We start from the raw sequence: 14245 nt of genomic DNA, 5'->3' as shown, positions 1-14245 counted from the left end.
AATATGTCTGCAGTCGGCAGGATGCTCGTCTTCTGTGTTGAACAAGGATGCACTGTGCCCCCGCCCCCCCTCCCCGCTTACCGCTGCACGAAGCCCTCCAGCAGGCTGTGCAGCACGTGACTGCGGTAACGCATGAGGCGCACGTCCTGTGGCGTGCTGTCCATGCACTGCCCGTTGAGGATGGGTCGCTCGAACATGTTGCTGAACTCCTGCCGCGTGCCCAGAAAGTCAGGCCGCACAAAGTCCACCATGCACCAGTACTCGATGAGGTTGTTCTGCAGCGGGTAGCCGGTCAGCACCACACGCCGCCGCGACCGGATGCTCTTCAGCGCCTGAGACGTGCTGGCGTGGCAGTTCTTGATCCGGTGGCCCTCGTCGCATATCACCACGTCCGGGCCCGGTCGCGACAGGGCTTTCTCCACGCCTGAAAGACCCCAAGAAAGGGGGTGGGAAACGCTAGGGAAAAAAGGTCCCCTCCTTTGAGACCGCGCCTTGAACATTCCCCTGGACGACGCAGGGGGCTCAGGCTACACGCCATATAATCTATCCAGTAGTAATGTACCAAGCCCCACCAGGTACTGATTTGATGTTGTGAATTAACTCCCAGAGGGACCCATTTCACTTCGGGGCTGAAGTACGTAGGACCTGTATTAGCTGGGACACTCTTTAGCCCCCCCCATGACCCAGTATTGGATACATGGCTGGAAGACGGATGGAGCCTTTAAACATACAGCAGCCTGCCATAAACATTATTTCATGAAGAACATGGACTCACAATTCATGAGCAGCCTATCTCACATGGCAGACAGAGTGGCGGAGTGCCCGTCAAGGGGGGTTTTCCAATACCAAGAATGTAAAGATCAAACAAGATTGGTCAAGCTAACTTGCCTCCCAAGAACAATCCTGGGGGCCAATGAATCATGGGATTGGTCTCGTTCGGTGGGGATGCAACCACTTTATCCTTGATATTTAGGACAAGAACAACTTTCTGGGATTGTTACCATCCTCCATCCGAGTACTGCTCTTGAGTACTGGAACTACACATAATGAGAAACACCCAAGGGCCCAGAGTGTCGCTCGGACCTTTCAGTAGTTCCTGCTGTCGGTCTTCTTCGTCCAGATCAATGATGACCGGTGCCGCCGGCTTCTTGGACTTCTTCTTACGTCCGGTGGCGAAGCTCTTCTTCAGTGACAGCAGGCGGTACATCTCGTACCCCATGAGAAGCACACCACCCTCCACTGACCAATCGCCTATCACCTTGGCACGAGCGGTCATGGTCCTGGGGCGAAAGCAGACCACATGGAAGTCAACACCGTAGAGCTGGGCCTATACGTACGGCACCCCAAACCTCGATCCCCTATGCCTGAATCATTGCTACTTATCTGCTGCATTACTTTTATAAGACTGCAGTAAAATAATACCAGAGATGGAAAGTTCAGGTCCATGAAGTACAAATCTAGACCAAGATTTTGTTTCAACCAACCAGATACCTACTTTGTGACTGTGATTCTTGATAAATCAACTGGTTGGTTGAAATAAAACTTTGGTCTGGATTTGTACTTTATGGATCTGAACTTTCCACCTCTGAATGATACTACATCAATTGGCAGACAAAACCAAATTCAATGAAATGCCCTGCTGAAAACAGCATAGGCCAGCATGGCTGGTTACCAGCATGACCAGAATAATGCACGTTGGTTATACCAGCATTTTTTGCATTTTACTGCCGGTGGAGCAGCGTCATTAAGAAATATTTCTGGTGGACCAGCTTCATGTGCAGGTAGACCAGCATAGCTATGCTGCTCCACCAGCACCAAACCATGCTGGCCTACACGGTTTTTTCCTCAGAATCTGTTATTTTGGGTTGCATACGACGAAAATATCATCAAAATGGACAGCAGTTCCCTGGGTTGAATACGACAAAAACATCATCAAAACGGACAGCAGTTCCAATGCTACTGCTATAATTAAATTATTAGCAGAAGCTGAGGCTGAAGAGTGGCAGCATTCTGAGATGTGGGGCACCTACTTATGTTCATCGTTAAGGATGTGCACTCTGAAGGTCCGAGGCAGCACGTCGGCGGGGCTGCTCTCTGGGAGCAGGGCTTCAGGGGCCGGCAGCCACATGTTGAATTCTGCGAGCCAGTTCTGTAGCGTGTTCACCTGGGATGCCAGAAGGGAGGCTCAGCGGAGGGGGCGATGTGCACGAGGATGGGCTACTGGGCCGCACAGCGGCACGAAGGGACAACTCACGGGGACAATAGCCAGCACCGTGTGAGCTCCAGTGTGGCGGAGCAGGATGTCGACGAAGGAGATGACCTGCAGGGTTTTGCCCAGACCCATGCTGTGGGCCAGGATGCAGCCAAAGCCACTGCTGGTCCTATACCTCTCCAGCGATTCCACCAGGTTATCGTAGAGGAAGCGGATCCCGCCGATCTAGGAGGGGAGGAAATAGGAACAGCCTCCTCAGTGTTGGATCTTTGTGCGCCACTATACGTTCTGTGTCCATTTCCAGAAGGTTAACAGTTTGAACGTCATAGCTGGCAGAGAAAAGAAAGTTTACGTACCACGCACATTAAGGTCATGCAAAGTGCTTTACATATGAAGTTAGGTAAAAGAATGCCAAACAAGTTAATAAAACAAGAGAATAAACATATAAAAAGTAAACTGTGTCACCATTGTGCCTTGTTATTGCCTGTATTTGTGCGTCTGTATGTTTGAGAGGGAGTGAGATGGCAAGTGCAAAAAAATCAAAGTATCTTAGATGGTAACCGTTACCGTCTTATAAACAAAGCTGTAACAACCTTTCTGGAGCCCCAGCTTAAGCGACACAAAAGAAAATGCGTAACCAAAATGAATGCCTTTGAAAAGAATCTGAAACAGAGGTATGCAGTTATGATAAACCAGAGAAGGTCTTTGAACCTGGTGGGGCTTGACCACCCTGGTGATCTGTGGAACCAGGTAGAGGTCCCTCTCGTTGGAGGGATGGTTGATGTTGACCAGGACTCGGCCCTCGGCGTCGGGCTGGTTGAGCGCGTCGTTGACATGGGCCCCACTGCTCTCCTCAGTGCCCGGTGTCCCCGCCCTATCTTCCTCGCCGTTGGTACCATCACTGAACTGCGGGGTGTCATCCTCTCCGGAGCTCAGCTCGATCACATCTGATATTCAGATATTCACAATCTGGTCGGTGCCACCAGAAATGGACAAACAGCCATACAGGAACACCCCACATACAGACCCAGCTCAAGTAATGAAACCAGGTCAAATCAAATTTAATCTTCACACATACAATAGCCCTTAAATGAGTGTTTAGCAGTTCTGCAGCAGTACTCGTTTTAGCAACCAGTGTGTATATTAGCAGGCTCTCAGTCTTGGCGGGCGCGTGTGTAAGTGTCAGCTACCTGACAGTCACATAACAAGACACGCCAACATTTAATGATCAACCACAAAAGAGAACACTTATGCAACTCATTTGAATGGCTAGTTACACAAGCAGGGATTACGGTCTTACATAACCCAGGAGAAAAATGCCTGCAGGTCAAAACTTGTTGGTAATCAGGATTAAATGACACTTGTTCTAAGGGCCCGATTTTAATGCTTCCGTTTCTACACCCAGTTATTCCCATCTCTTATGAAGGACTTTTCTGAGGGAGAAACTGGTGGGATTCATTTGGTACTTTTTTGCAGATTGTGATTTGATTTGGCCAACAGGAAATGCACTGGAGCTCAGTGTAGTTCAGTGAGACAGGGAAAATCCTGAGCTTGGATGTTAAGATCAGTAGAGTAAACATTAGGGATCTCTTAAGCTCAACTGTCGCATGCTGGTTGACCCCGAGGTTCCTATACATACATGCATACAAAAAGTCTACGGAGAACAAAGTCCTAGATACTTGTGCTAGGGGTGTAAAGATACACTTTAACACAATGTGAAAATGCACCGTATAAATAAAGTTGAACATAATGTTATGTACAGTATTGTATTACAGCGTATTTGAATTACACATTTCACAGTTCAGTAATTTAATTTAGTTGAGAAGCGTTCGAAACAGCTGTACTGTATTTTGAAATCGATAAAATTAAGTTAATAGCAACGCTGTCCGTTGTATTATCTTATATTCATATAATAAAAAATATAAATATATATACACACATACACACACACAAATGTCAATTAGATAGTAATCTGCTTGAGACAAAGAAAAAAATAAAAAAATCTGTTATAATGATCATCTGCTTAAATTCTACCCAGACAGACATGATCACTATAAGCGGTTATCACTGTAGTCCTGGTTGTGCACTCTTGCATTTGAATAGATGCACGAAGTAGCTGAACTGGCATGTGAATTTCCAAAATGTTGAATGGTGGATGAAGGTTTATTAATATTCATAAAGGAAGCACTACCTCATGGATCCTTGCACTATAAGGCTTTTGGGAAACTTGCCCGTTTCGTACAGCAGAACAGTCTCTCTAAAGATCAACATAATCTTTGGACCATGTTGCTTTTGGTAAAGGTCTTTGTTTTATTGCACAAAAAAATTGCGTTGGTCAAGACCCTGAGGTAGGTAGCTAGCTAGCTAAGTAAAAAGTAATGATATCTTTAAAGATGCACAACAAATTGATTAAACTTTATTAATATTGAAATTTATCAGCATCAGAGCTAAACACAACTACTGAAATAATAGAGATGATTGCTTTGGATGATCAGCCATTTACTGAAGTGGTGGATGAGGAATTTCGTCATGTCAAGCATAAACATCACAAAGAATATTTTCTGTTCAGAAAGATCCCATAATACACCAAACGCAAGTAAGTATGCCCCGCAGACAGAAAGCCACGCCCCACAGACAGAACGCCACGCCCCACAGACAGAACGCCACGCCCCACAGACAGAACGCCACGCCCCACAGACAGAACGCCACGCCCCACAGACAGAAAGCACTCACCATCCTTGGTGTCCTTGATCACTGGACCCCCAGTATCATCCTCACTGGCGCTGGCACTGCTGTCTAGGCAGATGACCTCCTGCTTAGTGACTGGGGTTGATGATATGCTCTGGGGTACATCTGCCAGCCTCAGAACACCATCCCCTTGAGGAAGAAGCAGGAAGAGATACAGACCAGTGGGTAGCACATAAGGAGGAAGGAGCACAGACTGACTAATTTCTTATACAAGAAAAAACAGAAATCTGCTTAGAGCTATCCACTGATTTGCATTCATGCTTTTTCAACGTAGACATATTTTGGTTTCTCAGTGGACTTTAGCACCAGCACCAAACCCTCCTGAAGGAAACTGCCATGCTAAGCACAAGCTTTCCGTGCTCCATCCTTAGCTCTTGGGGGCCTCATGCTCCTGGCACCTTGTGCAAGCTCTGGGAGAGGTACTGGGAAGTCCTTCCTTTGCTGCTCTAGCCTCTTCCGCCTCTCCAACTCCTCGTGCTGGGCAGCTTTGGTTACTGCTTCTAACTGTTGCTCTCGCAAGATCTTGCTGAACAATGGAAAGCAGGGGGGTGGGGGTCAAAAAAACACAAGTCAAGAGCAAGGCAAATTTTTTACCGGTGTGTACAATAAATAAAAGTAACAAACTGGCTATTATTTACAATCAAATAAGGTGGTCGCAAAGACATACATGAAGCATGATCAAAGAGATTACCGAATGTTCCTTCTCATATGGGCAGGCTTAGAGATCCTCTTCTTGGTGCTGCCAAGGGAGACCGAGCTGTGGCTGTCTGGCTGGGAGGAGGGCCGCGACGAGGGCCGTGACGAGGGCCGTGACGAGGCCTCTCCTGATGGTGAGGTAGATGGTGGGGTGCCCTGCCACCCCAAGGGGTCCCCTCCCTGGGCATCATTCTCTGTGCTGAAAGAGGTCCGCTGAGGATGCTCTGCATGGGACAAGGGGACAGGGAGAAAATGCAGGAATGGCAAGACGCACAATTAAACAGCCATGGAATCATAGACATGGGTCAAGATTAACCAGCTCTTCACATGTACATCATACAGCAGGGATTACTTACCAGGACGACATCCAATCCAAAAAAGGGAGGGACCACGAAGTGAAATGAATAAACACTAAATTAATAACCTAAAATAAACAAAAACAAACCCCCTGTATATAAAGAAGCTTAGAGAAGGTACCAAACTGGTATCTAACGATTGAAATGACTGACAGCAGGGTTATATGCCTTAAGAGGAAGAGTTCTCTCCCTACAGGTGCTCAGGACCAGTTAGGGGGGGTCCAATAGGGACTTCACTCTTCATAGGGCTGAGATCACCAGGCACCCTCTTTACTCTGCAGAACACTTATATAACTCAACTGAAAAGGAACGATACCTACATATGTCAGCTAAGGCAGGCAAAACTGTGTCCTGCTTACGGCGAGAGGTTTGGCTGACTGGCGCTAATTGGGACTGGGACAGCTCTTGCTCTTCTCTTTGTTCCGGAAATAGCTCTCGCCATCAGCGGAACATCAAGACCTCACATAAGCAGACCTACAATCATATTAACAGCACATGCAGGCTACTCCTTTGATTTGGACAACAGGAAAAAAAAAAAAAAAGTGACCCAAGTTAATGGACTTTCATAAATGCCCGTCTGCTGCAACACTGAAACATTACAAAAAAGTGAGAAGCTAAATCCAGCACCTTTCTACTTAGTTTCTTGAATCATCAAAGATCACCAACATAGTTTGTTTAAAAGCTGGATAAAAAAGATAATTACTATAGTTCTATAACAAAATATAAATACAAAACTATAGCACAAACTAGAGAAAAAAAGAAAAAAAACTGCATTCAAATAAGATGGATATTTTATTTATGCAACATTTCCAAAAGTGATCAAAATTAGGACTATGTATTTAAGATCTGCAGAATGACAGGCACAGATTTAAGTGTCAGATTTGTTACCTTTGTTAATTTATAAGGGCTCCATAATAATCGGCAATTAGTAAAAACAGGAAAATAAATCACTGGTCCAATTATGGTGAAAGCGATGGAATGACACCAATGTTCAAAATTAACAAAAAAAGTGGGTGTTTTTTTCCCAATCAAGCAATAACTTTTCTTCAAAGAAGAAAATTATTTGGAGTGAAGAAAAACTACAGTAAAATTCATTTAAGAGGAATAAGATCAATATTCCGCAATGTCTCCCTAAAAAAGGGGGACTGTCCCCATGACTGGACAGATGCATAACCTCAAGCACGGCAACAGGTCAGCAGCCAAACTTAAAACTGCAAAGTATTTACAAAGTTTGGAGGCTAATAGACATTTAAGTGTTTCATTTGAATGCGGCCAAAACAAATACCTGAAGAGGGGCCCAAGATCCCAGGGTTTTTTTGTAACTTACAGTTCAAGCTGAACATTAAAGTTTTCTTTATATATACATACAGCCAGGAATGATATGTAAAAGATTTATGGCGTCGAGCACTTTAAGGAAACACTTTCTGTGCATTTTTTCATTACCAAGATAATGTCTGATAATATCATCCTACAGTGTCATACTTGTTAACTATGAAATCTTATCACCATTAACTGACCTAAAACACAGAACATGATGTCACACCAATCCTGTCTGTTTAATGCTTATATATTTTGCTATGAAGGTGAGTATAAACAGAAAGCTCACCATATTATTAAAAAAGACAGAGGGACTCATATAAATGCATGAAAATAGGAATGTGAAGTAAAGAAAAGCGCCATCGTGATTCCGGGCCATTTCAAGGACAGTTGGGGCACTTTAAGGGAAATATTAAGTTGGAAGGTGACCCTAAGCGTTCCACTGGCCTCCATGTGCCGGTGAGCAGGCAATGGCTGTATTACATAACACGTCGTTACATAATCACAGGTTCCATTTCACTTCTTTCTCAGACTCAGGAAACTAAACACCCTAGGAACCTTGGGGGGGGGGGGGGGGGGGGGGGGGGGATGCAGGAGAGATGAATATCCGTTTTCTTGCCTGCTTCCGGGCCGTCTGGCACCGATCCTTGAAAACGACGACGGCATGTGTCCAGTAATGAGAGAAAGCCTGAGAGCGAAGGTAGCGACCACGTGGAGTTGCGCTGGTAACCACGGGCGTTACATAACACAGGGATGCATGCATCACAGCGAACACGTAAAAAACGAAGAGGCTGAAACTCCTACTCATCAGCAACTGAAAGTACTCCCCCCCCCCCCCAAGGGGGGTTTTTCAATAAAGCAGAAGAGGACAAGAGAATGAAAAGCATTCTCAGAAACAGGCACATCAAAAGAAAGCATGCAGTCCCTAAAAGCAGAATACAGTGAGTGTGCAGCATTGAAGAAATTGCAACGATCATGCCAAAGATGATGCTAGACCAACTGGCAAGTTTCAGTCGCTAACCAGTTAGTATTTATATAAAATGGCCCTTTCTTAATTGAAAAGTGCTTCCAGCTACTTTTTATAACCTCGAAAATGTGCCGTTAGAGCAGAGACAAATACTAGCAGCTTTATTTACAAGAAACCTACAGTCCCTCAGACCTCTGAAAAGCATAAACATGAACGGAGAGCCGATCACAGTTTTATTAGAAAGAGACAAATACTCCACATTCCGCCTTCGAGGAACATAAGTTTTACGTAAACTGTGAGCAGCCCCCTTTCCCTAACCTTCTCCTTGGGGGAGCAGTTTTCCAGAAGCCACAGGTTACATAACCTGGGCACGCTCATTTATATAACAGCACTTCAGAGCTTCAGCGTCATCCCCCAGCTGTGACTGAGTCGCTGTGCTTTCCGTTTGCGTAAGAGCTAAGACTATGGAACCTTGTTGGGTATACGGGCCGTTCAGGGGACCTCAGAGGGCTCCTGTGACGGGTTTGATCACTGCAGCACACAGCTGAAAAGACGCAGCTTTCATGCTGACTCGGTCACTGTAGTGTGATAATACTGTGGTTAACACAGAATTGGTACCAGACCCGGAACACAGTGCTCCCTGGGCCAGACCTATATACTGTTGCTGTCAGAGTGCTTGTGATGATGGACCTACAAGGGCTGCAGACAGGAGCGATTTATATACGGTACTGGGCTCTGCTCAGAAGACAGATCTCAAGAATGATACAACATGACAGCGAATGACTGGACAACAAGAGGAAGAGAAGCAGAGCTGAAACAGGTAGGACTTGCTAAAAGCATTAACAATTGAATTGTATCTAACAGAAGGTGTGGGGGGGGGGGCAGCCCCCACCAAAACAAAGTAATCAGATTACACTCGATCAAGTAGAGAAGTTGGTGTTGGACGCCAACTAGCTATGGCTGCTCCCCCCCCCCGATGACTCATCGCCCCCGAACCGATGTTCCGACAGCTGCTGCACACCGAGCCGACAAAGCAGCGATGACACTGAGCCATGACCAACTTCCAGGTGTCGCCTGGGGGGCCCAGCAGACCACAGACGCAAGAAGAAAGGGCTCTGACAACTGACAGATTCGTTTCCAATCCCGAGGGGGGCATCCTGCCATGTTAACACTGAGGCAGTGTTAAACCGGTTCACACCCATAATCACTCTAAGGTGCTCATCGCTCTGCATGTAATATGTCTCCTCACATGTCCAGATAACATTGTCACTAGTCTGTCACAGTACTGGCCCAACAACAACCAAAACATGCATGCTCAAGCAGACACACACTTTGGAGAGCTTCCGGTCTCATCATTCCATTTATACATAAAATATGAGGAAAAATTATCACCAGACCAGCTGATGCAATCCCTAGATATCTACAATGATATTGCATTAAACCCATATAGGGCAGGAATGATAGACAAGACTATGAAATCACCCATCATTAAGTGTTTAAGAAGTCCTTCAAGGCACCCCCCCCCCACCTCAGAGAGACGCGTTCTAAATGTTCAAGCCATGTCCTAATTTCTGGCAGAGTAGGCTGAAGAAAGGTACAAGATGTCCTGCTTAAACTGGCTCGCCTATCATTAACGCCCGTGACACTGGAACAGAACCTCATAAGACACACCTAATCCATGCTAAGGGGAGGGGATCTTTCATTTTCACATTCTACTCAATTATTACTCTTCCTTTTGGCATCAGATTTGTAGTCTGACATTTTTTTTTAAAGCTTTGTCAGCCAAACAAAAACACTCAGCCATACTCTGCAAAAATCAGCTAATGCCTGTACAACAGTTTAAACACTGTTTATGACTCCAGTGGCATGAGAAAGTATATGCACCTTCAGATTCAAGACTTTGTCATATGTACCATAAACAGTCAGTTACGTTACACAATCACCCTTTATATTCTCCCAGCCATGAGTAAAGACAAACCAATCACAAATACAAATTAAGGAACTTCACCTTCACCCCCTATTCCACTAGATGTTTAATGGAACTTGCTATATTTATTTTTACTTGGCTAGCAGTCCAAAAGGACAGATGCATGACAACAAAAACAAAATGCTGAGGCATGAACCGGCACACTGCTGCCTGGTGACTAGTGGGCACATGGTCAGGGTTAGGTGGGTTCACAGGGGTAAGGGGTGTGCCTTCAGTTTGTCACCCCAAGCTCACTAATAATAAATTCCAAAATAAGGTGGATGCAGCAGTGAAAAGCAACAAATGCATGAAATCAAGAAGTGGAATCCTGATATACATGTACGCATAAACAAAGCTAGCAATAAACTGTACAGACTGACACACACACACACAGTCATTGGACAAAGCCATACAAAAAGTGAGTTTCAAATGCAGCTAAAATGTAAACTCAAAAGAACCACCCTTAAAATCATTGTTGGCAGGTACTGAAAGACCCTGGCAACCACATTGTCAAACAGATCGGCGCCCCTGTCCCTCTCCACTTCCCAGCTTTGACCCAAAGCCTTCATTACAGTGCTGACAATTGGCCTCAAGTAGAGGTAACCTCGCACCCAGCACCCCACCTCCAAGTTCTCCCAATTTTCTGCTGTTCACCCCAAGTGACGACACAAAGCCCAGCCTGCACAATGGATCCAATGCACCCAAAGGGCCGTTTACATAAGAGCAGGCGTGGAGTTACGCAACGCTAACTCGAAACGTACGGCGCGGTTAGCGAGCACGCTAGCCCATGTGCTCATGCAGACAGCGTTTACATTCAAAGACGACCAACCATTTCTGGTGCCCACACCAGGTCGGCCCTTCTGTGGGGCTCGTGGTAAAAAAGCTTCCTAAAGTAACCAACACTTGACGCTAAAACCATCACAAGAGGATCATTACACACGGTGACAAAAAAAAAAAAAACCCAAAGCACATCTCAAAAGAAGTTTCAAGATTCAGTGTCAATTTGTAAAAATACTTGACCGTCCGTTAATATGCTTTAAAGCACCATTGAGAGGAAAGCGGTCCACAGAGGGCTTCCGCTGGTGGGGGGGGGGGGGGGGGTAAATTCAGTAGGCCAGTGTGTCACCCAGAGATAAGTGGCGCGCTGGGTAAGGGGCACTGCAGGACAAGTCTCGCCGACTCCCAAGGAAACGCCGGCGAGACGACTGAACCTCATGTGAGGTCAAGTCATTAACGGGGTCACCGGCAGCCGTGCAGATACCAAAATACCCCTCCCAGCTCAACTTCACACGCTGCCATGGTAACTATCTGTCAGGAGGAGCATGATACCCAGAAGTGAGGTCACGCAAAAGGCGCGCGGCTCAGACAGCACCCGGTAAAACTTTTGACATCTCAATGCTGCAGAAAACTCCAACACAAATTTCGGATAGACACACAGACTTACAAAAGCCTGAACGACGCTGACCTCAAGCAAAGGCAGACCACCATGGTCTCACCATGTCCATGCCAACTTTACTACTATTACCCAAAACTATACAGAATTGCAATTAAGGATTAAAATAAATTTAACTGCAAATTACGTTGGAGAGAAGCAGCAGCAGTCCTCACAAAGTAACCACTCCCAGTAAACACACTGATTGTTGCCACCGTGTGAGTGTGCCTTCCACCGGGCCCCCCCGCCCATTCACATGACCCCTACCTGCGAAGGACTCGGAGTCATCCAGGAGCAACATGGCTCACATTAGCAGGAAGTACTCCCCAGGGCCACAGCCTGTCCCCCGTCAGCTAGGGGCAGACACCCAAGCACCCGAGTCACCTGGGTGCGTGTCGGGCTGTGTGCGTGAAAGACTCCTCCGCGCTGTATCCCGGCTCCGCTCGCTGGCTGCCTCGCTCGCTGGCTAACAGGGTGAGCGTGTCGCTTGTTGTGCAGGCTTCTCACTGCATTCCCATTCACTGAATCCCTTCCAAGTGCTGATTAAATCAAGCTAGTGGGCAGCACCCAGGAACTAGGCAAAAACTCCTTGCATAACCAGCCACGCTCAGATGGGGCCCTACTGGGGGGGGTTTCCGGAGGCTGTAACTTTGTGCCATGTCCCTTTTACACAACTCTTATGGGGCACCAAAGAATAAAACACTGCATTTCAAAAAAGATGGGTGGGAGGGGTTTAATCACCACCATGAAATTTCATCTGCCGTTTCACTGAAGTTACACTGATTACAGTCACCTGACATGTAGATTAGAAGTACTTTTGCTATAATATTCACCATTAATATTCTCTTATTGTTATATTAGTCATCTTTGCAAATTCACATACAGTAGGTGGACACTAACCATTCCTTAAATAACGACTTTTTGAATTAAACTGCTAAGCACACTCCCACATGCCTGCTGTTACAGCAGCCTGCCCCCAAGCTACAGCCTATTCTATAACCTCTCAGAAGCCGTCATGTAAGCAAAAAGGTTCAGCTAAGCCAGCTCCCCAGGACTGCAGTTCGACACCCCTGACCTAGGAGATATAAGCACTATAAATCTTGGTCAGCATGTTTTTGCCCCCCCCCCAATCCATCACCTTAATGCCTGAAGCAGTTCCCTTACGGCTTGGGGGACAATTATACAAGAAAAACAACAACAACAAAAAATCCCTGAAAAGCCGCTGGCCAGGACAGCCGCCCGTCGCAGCTCCCCTGCCGCACCCTGTTTCACCAAAGCTCCCCCCATCGGGTCCAGCATCACACACAGTGCCCCCTCCCCCCACCATGAGTGCCGTCAGCCAGGCCACTCCCCTTTCAGCAGGGCTTCCTTAGGCAACAGGGGTAAAGGAGTTCATGGACTGACTGAACTGGGCAGTATCGGTGTGGGGAGCCTCCAGTGAAAACAGGAATCACAGAGATGGAGTACCATCCCAAAGCGCACGGCATAGGCAGGGGAAAACCAGCAGGGAAGGACAGCTTCTATATCACAGAGCCACCCTGGAAGGAAGCCCGGGGGGAGGGGCATGCCCCCCCCCACCCACCCACCCAGGCCAGAGCGGCCCGCCTCTGTGACGATGATTAATGACTATGCTGGCTGCTGTTCAAATCAAAGTCCAGTTCCAATTACAAGGAGCTGATAATTAAAACGAGGCTTTCATCGGTTATCCTCAAAATACCAAACAAAAAAAAAAAAACTATGCTTTAATAATAATAAATAAATAAATAATAATAATAATAATAATAATAATAATAATAATAAATGACACTTTGAGCCCCCTGGGGAAATTTTCTTTTCCGCCTACCCCATCTTGCTCTCTGTGGCTGTTCTGCCAAGGCTGGGCTTGAACCAGTGACCTTCCGATCACAGGCTAAGAAACTTAACCCAGAGAGCCACACGCTGCCTTAATTAAAAGACTGCAGGGCCTCTGCGTCTCCTACAGGGACGACAACAGAGACGGTGACAGAGACGAGGATCAGCTGGCAGAGGGAGGAGGTGGGGTGGGGAAGGTACTAACAGCACTCCTCCTCTGCTCGGGGGAGTGGGAGGCACGCTGACTGATAAGGTCATCTGCCAGGAGGTGTTAAAGCACTGCAAAAGACACGTCACATCCGCTAAAAACTCGAGGAAACCCGAGTTGGATGCGTTCCATTTGCCACAGAAGTAGCAATACCATGAACCCATATCAGAAAGCAAGAATTTTTCGCTTAGTCGGACAACGTGTCGGATTTAAGGTACCTCAGTTTAAATGGTCTTTATCTTCATTCACTTATAATTAGCTCGATCTACCTTCTGACAAATAATGCAACCAATCAAGAAATCCGGTTCTAACCCGGATAATTATTAGCGATATCAGTTGATAACACATTACGCACAGTGCTTCATGTATAAAATGTAGCAACACGCACACAGATAAGTTGGACGGTTTGGTGTGTGCGACCGATTTAATGAGCCACAAATGAGAAGTAGTGCTTAAACAGTATAAAACTACAACTTTCCCATCTGTTGATAA

General features: G+C 46.3%; 1 protein-coding gene across 2 annotated transcripts in view; it reads right to left on the bottom strand.

The window, feature by feature from the left end:
• Positions 1-14245, bottom strand: part of rad54l2 (RAD54 like 2) — a 46943-nt gene that overhangs the window by 11235 nt on the left and 21463 nt on the right. The window contains exons 1-9 of one of the 2 annotated variants that reach the window (XM_049016619.1): positions 11962-12253; positions 5652-5880; positions 5359-5486; positions 4946-5089; positions 2924-3159; positions 2255-2437; positions 2031-2164; positions 1084-1280; positions 82-424 (exon numbers count right to left, since the gene is read on the bottom strand). In XM_049016619.1, coding sequence (XP_048872576.1) covers positions 82-424; positions 1084-1280; positions 2031-2164; positions 2255-2437; positions 2924-3159; positions 4946-5089; positions 5359-5486; positions 5652-5880; positions 11962-11995 — 1628 coding nt within the window. In that variant the 5' untranslated portion in view covers positions 11996-12253. Of the gene's footprint in view, positions 1-81; positions 425-1083; positions 1281-2030; positions 2165-2254; positions 2438-2923; positions 3160-4945; positions 5090-5358; positions 5487-5651; positions 5881-11961; positions 12254-14245 lie in introns of those variants that run through there. The other variant, XM_049016618.1, reaches the window with a different exon arrangement.

The sequence above is a fragment of the Brienomyrus brachyistius genome, chromosome 6, assembly GCF_023856365.1.
Source record: "Brienomyrus brachyistius isolate T26 chromosome 6, BBRACH_0.4, whole genome shotgun sequence".
Taxonomy (NCBI): domain Eukaryota; kingdom Metazoa; phylum Chordata; class Actinopteri; order Osteoglossiformes; family Mormyridae; genus Brienomyrus; species Brienomyrus brachyistius.
The sequence above is the reverse complement of the archived record's forward strand: the minus strand, read 5'-3'. Positions and strand labels throughout refer to the sequence as shown.